This window comes from Littorina saxatilis, linkage group LG15 (genome assembly GCF_037325665.1).
Source record: "Littorina saxatilis isolate snail1 linkage group LG15, US_GU_Lsax_2.0, whole genome shotgun sequence".
In the NCBI taxonomy this organism is placed as follows: domain Eukaryota; kingdom Metazoa; phylum Mollusca; class Gastropoda; order Littorinimorpha; family Littorinidae; genus Littorina; species Littorina saxatilis.
Genome location: NC_090259.1, coordinates 8,209,149 through 8,227,485, shown reverse-complemented (window position 1 = coordinate 8,227,485; position 18,337 = coordinate 8,209,149). Strand labels below are relative to the sequence as shown.

At 37.9% G+C, this 18,337-nt stretch overlaps 1 protein-coding gene across 3 annotated transcripts in view; it reads right to left on the bottom strand.

Annotated features, from left to right (window-relative positions):
• LOC138948422 (complement C3-like) overlaps positions 1 to 18,337 on the bottom strand; it is an 88,864-nt gene that overhangs the window by 37,071 nt on the left and 33,456 nt on the right. For all 3 annotated transcript variants that reach the window (XM_070319957.1, XM_070319956.1, XM_070319958.1), the window contains exons 14-18: positions 17,759 to 17,836; positions 15,640 to 15,843; positions 15,056 to 15,217; positions 14,583 to 14,657; positions 13,545 to 13,680 (exon numbers count right to left, since the gene is read on the bottom strand). In XM_070319957.1, the coding sequence (XP_070176058.1) occupies positions 13,545 to 13,680; positions 14,583 to 14,657; positions 15,056 to 15,217; positions 15,640 to 15,843; positions 17,759 to 17,836 (655 nt within the window). The remainder of the gene's footprint in view (positions 1 to 13,544; positions 13,681 to 14,582; positions 14,658 to 15,055; positions 15,218 to 15,639; positions 15,844 to 17,758; positions 17,837 to 18,337) is intronic.

The window sequence follows — 18,337 nt, the reverse complement described above, 5'->3', positions numbered from 1 at the left end:
TGTATTGTCATGATCAGTGAACGTAACGTGTTGTATTGTCATGAAGATCAGTGAACGTAATGTTTTGTATTGTCATGAAGATCAGTGAACGTCACGTTTTGTATTGTCATGAAGATCAGTGAACGTAATGTTTTGTATTGTCATGAAGATCAGTGAACGTCACGTTTTGTATTGTCATGAAGATCAGTGAACGTGACGTTTTGTATTGTCATGAAGATCAGTGAACGTCACGTTTTGTATTGTTATGAAGATCAGTGAACGTCACGTTTTGTATTGTTATGAAGATCAGTGAACGTCACGTTTTGTATTGTCATGAAGATCAGTGAACGTAACGTTTTGTATTGTCATGAAGATCAGTGAACGTCACGTTTTGTATTGTCATGATCAGTGAACGTAATGTTTTGTATTGTCATGAAGATCAGTGAACGTAACGTTTTGTATTGTCATGATCAGTGAACGTCACGTTTTGTATTGTCATGATCAGTGAACGTCACGTTTTGTATTGTCATGATCAGTGAACGTGACGTTTTGTATTGTCATGATCAGTGAACGTCACGTGTTGTATTGTCATGATCAGTGAACGTTACGTTTTGTATTGTCATGAAGATCAGTGAACGTCACGTTTTGTATTGTCATGAAGATCAGTGAACGTCACGTTTTGTATTGTTATGAAGATCAGTGAACGTCACGTTTTGTATTGTCATGAAGATCAGTGAACGTGACGTTTTGTATTGTCATGATCAGTGAACGTGACGTTTTGTATTGTCATGATCAGTGAACGTAATGTTTTGTATTGTCATGAAGATCAGTGAACGTAACGTTTTGTATTGTTATGAAGATCAGTGAACGTCACGTTTTGTATTGTCATGAAGATCAGTGAACGTAATGTTTTGTATTGTCATGAAGATCAGTGAACGTCACGTTTTGTATTGTCATGAAGATCAGTGAACGTCACGTTTTGTATTGTCATGAAGATCAGTGAACGTAACGTTTTGTATTGTCATGATCAGTGAACGTCACGTTTTGTATTGTCATGAAGATCAGTGAACGTCACGTTTTGTATTGTCATGATCAGTGAACGTCACGTTTTGTATTGTCATGAAGATCAGTGAACGTAACGTTTTGTATTGTCATGAAGATCAGTGAACGTGACGTTTTGTATTGTCATGAAGATCAGTGAACGTGACGTTTTGTATTGTCATGAAGATCAGTGAACGTCACGTTTTGTATTGTCATGATCAGTGAACGTCACGTTTTGTATTGTTATGAAGATCAGTGAACGTCACGTTTTGTATTGTTATGAAGATCAGTGAACGTCACGTTTTGTATTGTTATGAAGATCAGTGAACGTCACGTTTTGTATTGTCATGAAGATCAGTGAACGTTACGTTTTGTATTGTCATGAAGATCAGTGAACGTAATGTTTTGTATTGTCATGAAGATCAGTGAACGTAACGTTTTGTATTGTCATGAAGATCAGTGAACGTAACGTTTTGTATTGTTATGAAGATCAGTGAACGTCACGTTTTGTATTGTCATGAAGATCAGTGAACGTCACGTTTTGTATTGTCATGAAGATCAGTGAACGTAATGTTTTGTATTGTCATGAAGATCAGTGAACGTCACGTTTTGTATTGTCATGAAGATCAGTGAACGTAACGTTTTGTATTGTCATGAAGATCAGTGAACGTATCGTTTTGTATTGTCATGATCAGTGAACGTGACGTTTTGTATTGTCATGAAGATCAGTGAACGTAACGTTTTGTATTGTCATGAAGATCAGTGAACGTAACGTTTTGTATTGTCATGATCAGTGAACGTGACGTTTTGTATTGTCATGAAGATCAGTGAACGTAATGTTTTGTATTGTCATGAAGATCAGTGAACGTCACGTGTTGTATTGTCATGAAGATCAGTGAACGTAACGTTTTGTATTGTCATGAAGATCAGTGAACGTCACGTTTTGTATTGTCATGAAGATCAGTGAACGTAACGTTTTGTATTGTCATGAAGATCAGTGAACGTAACGTTTTGTATTGTCATGATCAGTGAACGTGACGTTTTGTATTGTCATGAAGATCAGTGAACGTAACGTTTTGTATTGTCATGAAGATCAGTGAACGTAACGTTTTGTATTGTCATGATCAGTGAACGTCACGTTTTGTATTGTCATGAAGATCAGTGAACGTAACGTTTTGTATTGTCATGATCAGTGAACGTGACGTTTTGTATTGTCATGAAGATCAGTGAACGTAACGTTTTGTATTGTCATGAAGATCAGTGAACGTAACGTGTTGTATTGTCATGAAGATCAGTGAACGTAACGTTTTGTATTGTCATGAAGATCAGTGAACGTCACGTTTTGTATTGTCATGAAGATCAGTGAACGTAATGTTTTGTATTGTCATGATCAGTGAACGTAACGTTTTGTATTGTCATGAAGATCAGTGAACGTCACGTTTTGTATTGTCATGAAGATCAGTGAACGTAACGTTTTGTATTGTCATGAAGATCAGTGAACGTAACGTTTTGTATTGTCATGAAGATCAGTGAACGTCACGTTTTGTATTGTCATGAAGATCAGTGAACGTAACGTTTTGTATTGTCATGAAGATGAGTGAACGTGACGTGTTGTATTGTTATGAAGATCAGTGAACGTCACGTTTTGTATTGTCATGAAGATCAGTGAACGTAACGTTTTGTATTGTCATGAAGATCAGTGAACGTCACGTTTTGTATTGTTATGAAGATCAGTGAACGTCACGTTTTGTATTGTCATGAAGATCAGTGAACGTCACGTGTTGTATTGTCATGATCAGTGAACGTGACGTTTTGTATTGTCATGAAGATCAGTGAACGTCACGTTTTGTATTGTTATGAAGATCAGTGAACGTCACGTTTTGTATTGTTATGAAGATCAGTGAACGTCACGTTTTGTATTGTTATGAAGATCAGTGAACGTCACGTTTTGTATTGTCATGAAGATCAGTGAACGTCACGTTTTGTATTGTCATGAAGATCAGTGAACGTAACGTTTTGTATTGTCATGAAGATCAGTGAACGTCACGTTTTGTATTGTCATGAAGATCAGTGAACGTTACGTTTTGTATTGTCATGATCAGTGAACGTGACGTTTTGTATTGTCATGAAGATCAGTGAACGTGACGTGTTGTATTGTCATGATCAGTGAACGTCACGTGTTGTATTGTCATGATCAGTGAACGTAATGTTTTGTATTGTCATGATCAGTGAACGTCACGTTTTGTATTGTCATGAAGATCAGTGAACGTAATGTTTTGTATTGTCATGAAGATCAGTGAACGTTACGTTTTGTATTGTTATGAAGATCAGTGAACGTCACGTTTTGTATTGTCATGATCAGTGAACGTCATGTTTTGTATTGTCATGATCAGTGAACGTAACGTTTTGTGTTGTCATGAAGATGAGTGAACGTAACGTTTTGTATTGTCATGAAGATCAGTGAACGTAACGTTTTGTATTGTCATGAAGATCAGTGAACGTAACGTTTTGTATTGTCATGATCAGTGAACGTAATGTTTTGTATTGTCATGATCAGTGAACGTAACGTTTTGTATTGTCATGATCAGTGAACGTCACGTTTTGTATTGTCATGAAGATCAGTGAACGTAACGTGTTGTATTGTCATGAAGATCAGTGAACGTCACGTTTTGTATTGTCATGAAGATCAGTGAACGTCACGTTTTGTATTGTCATGAAGATCAGTGAACGTAACGTTTTGTATTGTCATGATCAGTGAACGTCACGTTTTGTATTGTCATGAAGATCAGTGAACGTAACGTTTTGTATTGTCATGAAGATCAGTGAACGTCACGTTTTGTATTGTCATGAAGATCAGTGAACGTAACGTTTTGTATTGTCATGAAGATCAGTGAACGTCACGTTTTGTATTGTCATGAAGATCAGTGAACGTAACGTTTTGTATTGTCATGATCAGTGAACGTAACGTTTTGTATTGTCATGAAGATCAGTGAACGTAACGTTTTGTATTGTCATGAAGATCAGTGAACGTCATGTTTTGTATTGTCATGAAGATCAGAGAACGTAACGTTTTGTATTGTTATGAAGATCAGAGAACGTGACGTTTTGTATTGTTATGAAGATCAGTGAACGTTACGTTTTGTATTGTCATGAAGATCAGTGAACGTAATGTTTTGTATTGTCATGAAGATCAGTGAACGTCACGTTTTGTATTGTCATGAAGATCAGTGAACGTCACGTTTTGTATTGTCATGATCAGTGAACGTAATGTTTTGTATTGTCATGAAGATCAGTGAACGTGACGTTTTGTATTGTTATGAAGATCAGTGAACGTAATGTTTTGTATTGTTATGAAGATCAGTGAACGTGACGTTTTGTATTGTTATGAAGATCAGTGAACGTAACGTTTTGTATTGTCATGATCAGTGAACGTCACGTTTTGTATTGTCATGAAGATGAGTGAACGTCACGTTTTGTATTGTCATGAAGATCAGTGAACGTACCGTTTTGTATTGTCATGAAGATCAGTGAACGTCACGTTTTGTATTGTCATGATCAGTGAACGTGACGTTTTGTATTGTCATGAAGATCAGTGAACGTAATGTTTTGTATTGTCATGAAGATCAGTGAACGTCACGTTTTGTATTGTCATGAAGATCAGTGAACGTTACGTTTTGTATTGTCATGAAGATCAGTGAACGTAATGTTTTGTATTGTCATGAAGATCAGTGAACGTAACGTTTTGTATTGTCATGAAGATCAGTGAACGTATTGTTTTGTATTGTCATGAAGATCAGTGAACGTATTGTTTTGTATTGTCATGAAGATCAGTGAACGTACCGTGTTGTATTGTCATGAAGATCAGTGAACGTAACGTTTTGTATTGTCATGAAGATCAGTGAACGTAACGTTTTGTATTGTCATGAAGATCAGTGAACGTGACGTTTTGTATTGTCATGATCAGTGAACGTGACGTTTTGTATTGTCATGATCAGTGAACGTGACGTTTTGTATTGTCATGATCAGTGAACGTGACGTTTTGTATTGTCATGAAGATGAGTGAACGTGACGTTTTGTATTGTCATGAAGATCAGTGAACGTCACGTTTTGTATTGTCATGATCAGTGAACGTAACGTGTTGTATTGTCATGAAGATCAGTGAACGTAATGTTTTGTATTGTCATGAAGATGAGTGAACGTGACGTTTTGTATTGTCATGATCAGTGAACGTAACGTGTTGTATTGTCATGAAGATCAGTGAACGTAATGTTTTGTATTGTCATGAAGATCAGAGAACGTAACGTTTTGTATTGTCATGAAGATCAGAGAACGTGACGTTTTGTATTGTTATGAAGATCAGTGAACGTTACGTTTTGTATTGTCATGAAGATCAGTGAACGTAATGTTTTGTATTGTCATGAAGATCAGTGAACGTCACGTTTTGTATTGTCATGAAGATCAGTGAACGTTACGTTTTGTATTGTCATGAAGATCAGTGAACGTCACGTTTTGTATTGTCATGAAGATCAGTGAACGTCACGTTTTGTATTGTCATGAAGATCAGTGAACGTCACGTTTTGTATTGTCATGAAGATCAGTGAACGTCACGTTTTGTATTGTCATGAAGATCAGTGAACGTAATGTTTTGTATTGTCATGAAGATCAGTGAACGTTACGTTTTGTATTGTCATGATCAGTGAACGTAACGTTTTGTATTGTCATGAAGATCAGTGAACGTAACGTTTTGTATTGTCATGAAGATGAGTGAACGTTACGTTTTGTATTGTCATGATCAGTGAACGTAACGTGTTGTATTGTCATGATGATCAGTGAACGTCACGTTTTGTATTGTCATGATCAGTGAACGTGACGTTTTGTATTGTCATGAAGATCAGTGAACGTAACGTTTTGTATTGTCATGAAGATCAGTGAACGTCACGTTTTGTATTGTCATGATCAGTGAACGTCACGTTTTGTATTGTCATGAAGATCAGTGAACGTCACGTTTTGTATTGTCATGAAGATCAGTGAACGTCACGTTTTGTATTGTCATGAAGATCAGTGAACGTTACGTTTTGTATTGTCATGATCAGTGAACGTCACGTTTTGTATTGTCATGAAGATCAGTGAACGTCACGTTTTGTATTGTCATGATCAGTGAACGTCACGTTTTGTATTGCCATGAAGATCAGTGAACGTAACGTTTTGTATTGTCATGAAGATCAGTGAACGTGACGTTTTGTATTGTCATGATCAGTGAACGTAACGTTTTGTATTGTCATGAAGATCAGTGAACGTAACGTTTTGTATTGTCATGAAGATCAGTGAACGTTACGTTTTGTATTGTCATGAAGATCAGTGAACGTAACGTTTTGTATTGTCAAGATCAGTGAACGTCACGTTTTGTATTGTCATGAAGATCAGTGAACGTAACGTTTTGTATTGTCATGAAGATCAGTGAACGTAACGTTTTGTATTGTCATGAAGATCAGTGAACGTAACGTGTTGTATTGTTATGATCAGTGAACGTAACGTTTTGTATTGTCATGAAGATCAGTGAACGTAACGTTTTGTATTGTCATGATCAGTGAACGTAACGTTTTGTATTGTCATGATCAGTGAACGTCACGTTTTGTATTGTCATGATCAGTGAACGTGACGTTTTGTATTGTCATGATCAGTGAACGTGACGTTTTGTATTGTCATGAAGATCAGTGAACGTGACGTTTTGTATTGTCATGATCAGTGAACGTGACGTTTTGTATTGTCATGATCAGTGAACGTGACGTTTTGTATTGTCATGATCAGTGAACGTAACGTTTTGTATTGTCATGATCAGTGAACGTGACGTTTTGTATTGTCATGATCAGTGAACGTGACGTTTTGTATTGTCATGATCAGTGAACGTGACGTTTTGTATTGTTATGAAGATCAGTGAACGTCACGTTTTGTATTGTCATGAAGATCAGTGAACGTCACGTTTTGTATTGTCATGAAGATCAGTGAACGTAACGTTTTGTATTGTCATGAAGATCAGTGAACGTCACGTTTTGTATTGTCATGAAGATCAGTGAACGTCACGTTTTGTATTGTCATGAAGATCAGTGAACGTGATGTTTTGTATTGTCATGATCAGTGAACGTCACGTTTTGTATTGTCATGAAGATCAGTGAACGTCACGTTTTGTATTGTCATGAAGATCAGTGAACGTAACGTTTTGTATTGTCATGAAGATGAGTGAACGTAACGTTTTGTATTGTCATGAAGATGAGTGAACGTCACGTGTTGTATTGTCATGATCAGTGAACGTAACGTTTTGTTTTGTCATGAAGATCAGTGAACGTGACGTGTTGTATTGTCATGAAGATCAGTGAACGTCACGTTTTGTATTGTCATGAAGATCAGTGAACGTAACGTTTTGTATTGTCATGAAGATCAGTGAACGTCACGTTTTGTATTGTCATGAAGATCAGTGAACGTGACGTTTTGTATTGTCATGAAGATCAGTGAACGTCACGTTTTGTATTGTCATGAAGATCAGTGAACGTCACGTTTTGTATTGTCATGAAGATCAGTGAACGTAATGTTTTGTATTGTCAAGATCAGTGAACGTCACGTTTTGTATTGTCATGAAGATCAGTGAACGTCACGTTTTGTATTGTCATGAAGATCAGTGAACGTAACGTTTTGTATTGTCATGAAGATCAGTGAACGTAACGTTTTGTATTGTCATGATCAGTGAACGTAACGTTTTGTATTGTTATGAAGATCAGTGAACGTGACGTTTTGTATTGTCATGAAGATCAGTGAACGTCACGTTTTGTATTGTCATGAAGATCAGTGAACGTCACGTTTTGTATTGTCATGAAGATCAGTGAACGTGACGTTTTGTATTGTAATGAAGATCAGTGAACGTAACGTTTTGTATTGTCATGAAGATCAGTGAACGTGACGTTTTGTATTGTAATGAAGATCAGTGAACGTAACGTTTTGTATTGTCATGAAGATCAGTGAACGTCACGTTTTGTATTGTCATGAAGATCAGTGAACGTAACGTTTTGTATTGTCATGAAGATCAGTGAACGTAACGTTTTGTATTGTCATGAAGATCAGTGAACGTCACGTTTTGTATTGTCATGAAGATCAGTGAACGTGACGTTTTGTATTGTCATGAAGATCAGTGAACGTAACGTTTTGTATTGTCATGAAGATCAGTGAACGTAACGTTTTGTATTGTCATGAAGATCAGTGAACGTAATGTTTTGTATTGTCATGAAGATCAGTGAACGTTACGTTTTGTATTGTCATGAAGATCAGTGAACGTCACGTTTTGTATTGTCATGAAGATCAGTGAACGTCACGTTTTGTATTGTTATGAAGATCAGTGAACGTCACGTTTTGTATTGTCATGAAGATCAGTGAACGTCACGTTTTGTATTGTCATGAAGATCAGAGAACGTAATGTTTTGTATTGTCATGAAGATCAGTGAACGTATCGTTTTGTATTGTCATGAAGATCAGTGAACGTAATGTTTTGTATTGTCATGAAGATCAGTGAACGTAATGTTTTGTATTGTCATGATCAGTGAACGTGACGTTTTGTATTGTCATGATCAGTGAACGTGACGTTTTGTATTGTCATGATCAGTGAACGTGACGTTTTGTATTGTCATGAAGATCAGTGAACGTAATGTTTTGTATTGTCATGAAGATCAGTGAACGTAATGTTTTGTATTGTCATGAAGATCAGTGAACGTCACGTTTTGTATTGTCATGAAGATCAGTGAACGTGACGTTTTGTATTGTTATGAAGATCAGTGAACGTGACGTTTTGTATTGTTATGAAGATCAGTGAACGTGACGTTTTGTATTGTCATGAAGATCAGTGAACGTAACGTTTTGTATTGTCATGAAGATCAGTGAACGTCACGTTTTGTATTGTCATGAAGATCAGTGAACGTCACGTTTTGTATTGTCATGAAGATCAGTGAACGTCACGTTTTGTATTGTCATGAAGATCAGTGAACGTCACGTTTTGTATTGTCATGAAGATCAGTGAACGTCACGTTTTGTATTGTCATGAAGATCAGTGAACGTCACGTTTTGTATTGTCATGAAGATCAGTGAACGTCACGTTTTGTATTGTCATGAAGATCAGTGAACGTCACGTTTTGTATTGTTATGAAGATCAGTGAACGTCACGTTTTGTATTGTCATGAAGATCAGTGAACGTCATGTTTTGTATTGTCATGAAGATCAGTGAACGTAACGTTTTGTATTGTCATGAAGATCAGTGAACGTCACGTTTTGTATTGTCATGAAGATCAGTGAACGTCACGTTTTGTATTGTCATGAAGATCAGTGAACGTCACGTTTTGTATTGTCATGAAGATCAGTGAACGTCACGTTTTGTATTGTCATGAAGATCAGTGAACGTAACGTTTTGTATTGTCATGAAGATCAGTGAACGTGACGTTTTGTATTGTCATGATCAGTGAACGTAACGTGTTGTATTGTCATGAAGATCAGTGAACGTACCGTGTTGTATTGTCATGAAGATCAGTGAACGTAACGTTTTGTATTGTCATGATCAGTGAACGTAACGTTTTGTATTGTCATGAAGATCAGTGAACGTCACGTTTTGTATTGTCATGATCAGTGAACGTAACGTTTTGTATTGTCATGAAGATCAGTGAACGTGACGTTTTGTATTGTCATGATCAGTGAACGTGACGTTTTGTATTGTCATGATCAGTGAACGTGACGTTTTGTATTGTCATGAAGATGAGTGAACGTGACGTGTTGTATTGTCATGAAGATCAGTGAACGTCACGTTTTGTATTGTCAAGATCAGTGAACGTCACGTGTTGTATTGTCATGATCAGTGAACGTCATGTTTTGTATTGTCATGAAGATCAGTGAACGTAACGTTTTGTATTGTTATGAAGATCAGTGAACGTAATGTTTTGTATTGTCATGAAGATCACTAGTGAACGTAATGTTTTGTATTGTCATGAAGATCAGTGAACGTAATGTTTTGTATTGTCATGAAGATCAGTGAACGTAATGTTTTGTATTGTCATGAAGATCAGTGAACGTTACGTTTTGTATTGTCATGATCAGTGAACGTCACGTTTTGTATTGTCATGAAGATCAGTGAACGTAATGTTTTGTATTGTCATGAAGATCAGTGAACGTAATGTTTTGTATTGTCATGAAGATCAGTGAACGTAATGTTTTGTATTGTCATGAAGATCAGTGAACGTCACGTTTTGTATTGTCATGATCAGTGAACGTAACGTTTTGTATTGTCATGAAGATCAGTGAACGTAATGTTTTGTATTGTCATGAAGATCAGTGAACGTAACGTTTTGTATTGTCATGAAGATCAGTGAACGTAATGTTTTGTATTGTCATGAAGATCAGTGAACGTCACGTTTTGTATTGTCATGAAGATCAGTGAACGTCACGTTTTGTATTGTCATGAAGATCAGTGAACGTCACGTTTTGTATTGTCATGAAGATCAGTGAACGTAACGTTTTGTATTGTCATGAAGATCAGTGAACGTTACGTGTTGTATTGTCATGAAGATCAGTGAACGTAATGTTTTGTATTGTCATGAAGATCAGTGAACGTTACGTTTTGTATTGTCATGAAGATCAGTGAACGTCACGTTTTGTATTGTCATGAAGATCAGTGAACGTCACGTTTTGTATTGTCATGATCAGTGAACGTACCGTTTTGTATTGCCATGAAGATGAGTGAACGTAATGTTTTGTATTGTCATGAAGATGAGTGAACGTCACGTTTTGTATTGTCATGATCAGTGAACGTCACGTTTTGTATTGTCATGAAGATCAGTGAACGTAATGTTTTGTATTGTTATGAAGATCAGTGAACGTCACGTTTTGTATTGTTATGAAGATCAGTGAACGTTACGTTTTGTATTGTTATGAAGATCAGTGAACGTCACGTTTTGTATTGTCATGAAGATCAGTGAACGTCACGTTTTGTATTGTCATGATCAGTGAACGTAATGTTTTGTATTGTCATGAAGATCAGTGAACGTGACGTGTTGTATTGTCATGAAGATCAGTGAACGTACCGTGTTGTATTGTCATGAAGATCAGTGAACGTCACGTTTTGTATTGTCATGATCAGTGAACGTAATGTTTTGTATTGTCATGAAGATCAGTGAACGTCACTTTTTGTATTGTCATGAAGATCAGTGAACGTTACGTTTTGTATTGTCATGATCAGTGAACGTAATGTTTTGTATTGTCATGAAGATCAGTGAACGTAATGTTTTGTATTGTCATGAAGATCAGTGAACGTCACGTTTTGTATTGTCATGATCAGTGAACGTAACGTGTTGTATTGTCATGAAGATCAGTGAACGTCACGTTTTGTATTGTCATGATCAGTGAACGTTACGTTTTGTATTGTCATGAAGATCAGTGAACGTTACGTTTTGTATTGTCATGAAGATCAGTGAACGTAATGTTTTGTATTGTCATGAAGATCAGTGAACGTATCGTTTTGTATTGTCATGAAGATCAGTGAACGTAATGTTTTGTATTGTCATGAAGATCAGTGAACGTCACGTTTTGTATTGTCAAGATCAGTGAACGTCACGTTTTGTATTGTCATGAAGATCAGTGAACGTTACGTTTTGTATTGTCATGAAGATCAGTGAACGTAATGTTTTGTATTGTCATGAAGATCAGTGAACGTCACGTTTTGTATTGTCATGAAGATCAGTGAACGTCACGTTTTGTATTGTCATGAAGATCAGTGAACGTAACGTGTTGTATTGTCATGAAGATCAGTGAACGTCACGTTTTGTATTGTCATGAAGATCAGTGAACGTCACGTTTTGTATTGTTATGAAGATCAGTGAACGTCACGTTTTGTATTGTCATGAAGATCAGTGAACGTCACGTTTTGTATTGTCATGATCAGTGAACGTTACGTTTTGTATTGTTATGAAGATCAGTGAACGTCACGTTTTGTATTGTCATGATCAGTGAACGTCATGTTTTGTATTGTCATGATCAGTGAACGTAACGTGTTGTATTGTCATGAAGATCAGTGAACGTCACGTTTTGTATTGTCATGATCAGTGAACGTCACGTTTTGTATTGTCATGAAGATCAGTGAACGTCACGTTTTGTATTGTCATGATCAGTGAACGTAACGTGTTGTATTGTCATGATCAGTGAACGTCACGTGTTGTATTGTCATGAAGATCAGTGAACGTCACGTTTTGTATTGTTATGAAGATCAGTGAACGTCACGTTTTGTATTGTCATAAAGATCAGTGAACGTCACGTTTTGTATTGTCATGACGATCACTAGTGAACGTCACGTTTTGTATTGTCATGACGATCACTAGTGAACGTCACGTTTTGTATTGTCATGAAGATCAGTGAACGTCACGTTTTGTATTGTTATGAAGATCAGTGAACGTCACGTTTTGTATTGTCATGAAGATCAGTGAACGTCACGTTTTGTATTGTCATGAAGATCAGTGAACGTCACGTTTTGTATTGTCATGATCAGTGAACGTAACGTTTTGTATTGTCATGAAGATCAGTGAACGTCACGTTTTGTATTGTCATGATCAGTGAACGTTACGTTTTGTATTGTTATGAAGATCAGTGAACGTCACGTTTTGTATTGTCATGAAGATCAGTGAACGTCACGTTTTGTATTGTCATGATCAGTGAACGTCACGTTTTGTATTGTCATGAAGATCAGTGAACGTCACGTTTTGTATTGTCATGAAGATCAGTGAACGTCACGTTTTGTATTGTCATGATCAGTGAACGTAACGTGTTGTATTGTCATGAAGATCAGTGAACGTAACGTTTTGTATTGTCATGAAGATCAGTGAACGTAACGTTTTGTATTGTCATGAAGATCAGTGAACGTAACGTTTTGTATTGTCATGAAGATCAGTGAACGTAACGTTTTGTATTGTCATGAAGATCAGTGAACGTCACGTTTTGTATTGTCATGAAGATCAGTGAACGTAACGTTTTGTATTGTCATGATCAGTGAACGTCACGTTTTGTATTGTCATGAAGATCAGTGAACGTAACGTTTTGTATTGTCATGAAGATCAGTGAACGTAATGTTTTGTATTGTCATGAAGATCAGTGAACGTAATGTTTTGTATTGTCATGAAGATCAGTGAACGTCACGTTTTGTATTGTCATGAAGATCAGTGAACGTCACGTTTTGTATTGTCATGATCAGTGAACGTAACGTTTTGTATTGTCATGAAGATCAGTGAACGTAATGTTTTGTATTGTCATAAATTAAACATTCCAGTAACATATTTTTCTTGTGATTTTGTTAAATTCTGAATTTTAAAACATTGGCAGTCTCTTTGTTTTTGGATTTCAAAGTGTCCCTTTACTAAAAGGCCGCCTGCAATGTTGGGACATTTTTGGGTGGTTGGTCCTGAGAGTGTTCTTTGATTTGCAGGTACCGTTGTATAGTGAGATATATTCCTTACGACTTCCAAGTGAGTGAAATCCCTTTGCTCGTCTGCCAGTCAGGATATTAAGTCCACCCAGGAGTAGCGCGGTATCGGTGACTGGGCGCGTCGCCTCGTAGGCCTCAGTCAGTTTGATGAACTCCAGGCCGGCGTACTGAAATGGGTAGGATTCAAGTTAGTAGGTGTGGGGGTAATACAATGAGAATTTGTTTTTATTTTGCAATAAAAAAAAAAAATTATACATAAAATAAATGAATAAATGGATGGATGGATGGATAGGATGTGATGGATGGATAAATAAATACATGGATGTAAGGATGGATGGATGGATGGCTGAATGACTGGGTGGGTGGATGGATGGATGGATGTGTGGATGGATGGATGGATGGGTTGAAAGATGAATGGAAGGATAGTGTGCTTGTATTTTCTGATGTCATGATTTGTATATCGTGTGTGTGTGTGTGTGTGTGTGTGTGTGTGTGTGTGTGTGTGTGTGTGTGTGTGTGTGTGTGTGTGTGTGTGTGTGTGTTTATTGGAATTGTAAAGCGCTTGGAGCTGTGGATTCGGGACTTGCACTATAGAAAAGTGATTAATTATTTTTATTATTATTATTATTATTATTATTATTTTTATTATTATTATTATTATTATTATTATTATTATGAATAAATAAATAAATACTTGAATGAATGGATAAATAAATAAATAAATAAATAAATAAAAAGATGATATAAATGAATAAATAAATAAACAAATAAATAAATTAGTAGTGTGTAAGAACTAAAGCAAGGGCAAGCCGCCTTGCAAGCCTCTGTCCATTTGATGTACTCCAGACAGACATACTGAAACAGTAGTGTGGTGAGTAAGTAGTACAGTGCGTGAATGGTCGAATGAGTAAATGAGTGCGTGGGGAGTGATTGAGTAAGCGATTTATTTTGTAACATGGGCCAGTCGCTTTGTGTGCACACACACGCACACACACACACACAAACACACACCGACCTTACATCTTCGGAGGTTTAGGGTGTACAAATAAAACATTTTGTCATCTCTCACCTCAAATATCTTGTCCGTATCTCTGCCATCGCCGATGCCTCGTCCTTCATCTGCTTCGCCGAGCATCTCGAAAATCTAGAACAGGCAGATATTAGGTATATATTCCACACCTATGAAAAGTATAATGATGAATTTTATAAAGCGTTACAAATCCAGGGACAATCTGCTCAAAGCGCTCTGCAATCAAAACAAATGTAGTAACAACAAGATTGACACAGTATTAGACGCATGCGCGCGCGCACACGCACGCAGACACACACACACACACACACACACACACACACACACACAAACACACACACACACACACACACACAAACACAAACACACACACACACAAACACACACTCATACTGACAGACAGTTCTTATTTAGCCCTGAATCAAACCTTCAAGTTATTAAACCTTTCTTTCCTTTCAATCTTAATCTGGAGCGTTAGCAGTCTATCTGTATTGAGATTTGTGCCCACCCACCTTGTCACGGGTGAGTGATCGCTCGTTCTTCAGAATGTACACCCGCTCATCAACAGCCAGAAGTCCCACCCGCATGTGTCCACCCCCCTCAACGCTCACTTCTGTCGTCTGCTTGGGAAGCTGAGCCATCTGTTGTGCGTGGAAGCCGTGATATAAGCTCAGCTGGAAACGAAACAAGACATAAGGTTACACAATAAAACATAACATCTATTGGCATGGCAAACTGAAGCATAACATTAAAAAAAAAAAACTTGACACGACACGACACGACACAACACAACACAATACACTACAAACAACCCACTATATTAACCACAACACAACACAACACAACACAACACAACACAACGCAACGCAACGCAACGCAACGCAACGCAACGTAACCAACGCAACACAACACAACACAACACAACACAACAACACAACAACACAACACAACACAATACACAGCACAGCACAGCACAGCATAGCATAGCATAGCATAGCATAACATTACTTGACGTAATCAAGGAAATCTTACATAACTTGCCATTTTTGGTGCAACAACAACAACAACAACAACAACAACAACAACTTCTCGTCACCTCTTCTCTGCAGATATCTTCAGTGTCGATGAACAAGGAATCTGCCACAATCTCCATGTTTGTTCCTCCAATGTAAAAGTAGGCCACCACGCGCGCTGCTGGTGATGACGCCACGAGCAGGTCACGTGATAGCGGAAGTGACGCAGACCCGCTGCTGTCACGTGGTACCGAGGCGGTATGTATCAGCTGACCTCTTGACATAACCTGTGGCAAAAAGAACGTTAAACGCACATTCCTTCCCCAGAAAACCATTCCCCTCTGGCTCTATGTTTTTACTTAATGGTTGTTGTGTGTGGACATTTTAACTGTAAAATATTCATAATGTAAGGTTTGTGAATGGCTGCAGCTTGGTCGTGACAAATATTTGACTCAGTCACAGACATACACAGATCTTACTTACTTACTTAGGCCCTTTGCCCCCAGCGGAGCATAGGCCATTGACGAAAACATACACAGATCAATTGATACTAAATGTTCTTAAGTACGGTTTCTTTATTAAAAGTAAGGTACTCAAGTACAGTGGTTCTCAAAATCTAAACTCAGTTACAGTTTGAAAACATAAACAATTAATTTAAGTAAATTGTGCAGACTAATTCGTCTGATGACTTCGACCGATGGTTTCCAAAGGACCATGTTTACTCGTGCAGAGTTTCGAAAAAGTACTCATGGGTGAAAGCTATGAAAATCAAATTGACTGAAAATTTTTTGAGGCAGGGGTCCAGGGGCCGCCCAGGCCCTGGCGGGGTACGGGGCAGGGCCCCGTTAGGGGGTCCAGGGGGGCAACGCCCCCCGGCCGAAAACGAATTTTTGCATTATACATTGTGATTTTGTGGCCTTTCCTGGCAAAAAAATACACTTTTTGTCACTATCATGCAGGTCAAAAAAATACCTTCAGATTCTAATGATATGGTAAAAAGGGTAAACAAAATCAAAACAATTCACAGAAGTAATCATTTTTCTTTTGTATCTTTTCACACTTGCATCTTCCAACACAACGACACAATTGATAACAATTAACATTGACAACAGCCAATTACTAAATGAAACAGAAACTGAACAACTGAAATAAAAGTTCAAAATATTTAATTATAAGAAGCAAACATTGCCAGACAGGCATTGAAATAAATGATGAAACAGAATGTCACACATGCAAACAGCATGATGTAGCACTGCACAAAATAGCAACTAAGCAGTAGCATCTCTTATAGTGCAAAGTTCTCAAGGAAAAGCACTTGAGTTTCAAGCACCAAACTTATCACACACAGTTTTAGTTTCATGAACTCCAACCAGTCCCATCGCCTTTGTTGGCTAGACCAGCATCAATAAGATCTGTCCATGCGTTTTCCGCAGAAATCATGTCACCACTTCGTAATGCCTGCCAAAACGCGAGAACTTTTTTTTTATCGTGATGCAGAGCGAATCCGAAAGCGAAGAAACCTCACCTACGGGGTTTACCGCATAGCAGTTCGAAAACGCGTTCCGCTTAAAAAAAAAAAAATTTAAAAATTTTTTTTTTTTTTTTTTTTTTTTTTTTTTTTTTTTTAATAAAAATTGCGGATTGACGGAATTTCCGTCAGACTTATTTTCAGATTGACGGATTTCAGTCAATTGACGGGCTACTTTCACCCATGAGTACTTAAGAAGGGCTTGAGACAGAAACTTTACTAACCTAGAGTTTTCAAACCCTTGTTTAGTATGGTTTTGACGCGAAACTATACTTAAGGTTTTGGAAACAAACGCATAAGTCCAGTTAGCATCAAAAGACACTTCATTTGCAGGATTCCCTTGAGCAACGAGTGCAATGTAACACTTTCTACCCCACCTATGATGACCAAGTTTTTTTTAGCCCAGACCAGCTGTGCTGCAGCAGGTCACTCAGAATTGTAGTAACTGTGTAGTAACTGTGTATCAACACGCTGGAATGCAGGCGTTAGATCGACGTTACAGGAAGCGACCGATGCTAACCGTCTGAGCGGATATATCCGTACCTGATCGGATAGAGCCATATGAGTGGGTACGGATATATCCGTACCTGGGAGACAATGAGTTAAAGCGAATGATGCAATGTCATGGCCCGTCCTCTCACCCACGTCATCACAACACAGTGAAGCTTACTCACCATGACGGTGATCCGTTCTGGAGATCCAGTGAAGATTTGAGGTGCTGGCGTGTACTGTATTCTGATGCTGTTGCCCTCCTGGAAAAATATGAAGAGGTAAAGTCATTAAACAATTCTATTCAGAAAAATGGCAGATAACAATGCCGCACACAATCAATTTGAGAAATGGACCACATAACAAGCAAAGCCACAGTCATTCATCTTCTTCTTCTGCGTTCGTGGGCTGAAACTCCCACGTACACTCGTGTTTTTTGCACGAGTGGAATTTTACGTGTATGACCGTTTTTACCCCGCCATTTAGGCAGCCATACGCCGCTTTCGGAGGAAGCATGCTGGGTATTTTCGTGTTTCTATAACCCACCGAACTCTGACATGGATTACAGGATCTTTTACGTGCGCACTTGGTCTTGTGCTTGCGTGTACACACGAAGGGGGATAAGCCACTAGCAGGTCTGCACATAAGTTGACCTGGGAGATCGGGAAAATCTCCACACTTAACCCACCAGGCGGCCGCGGCCGGGATTCGAACCCTCGACCTTCCGATTAGGAGGCCGACGTCTTACCACCACGCCACAACGC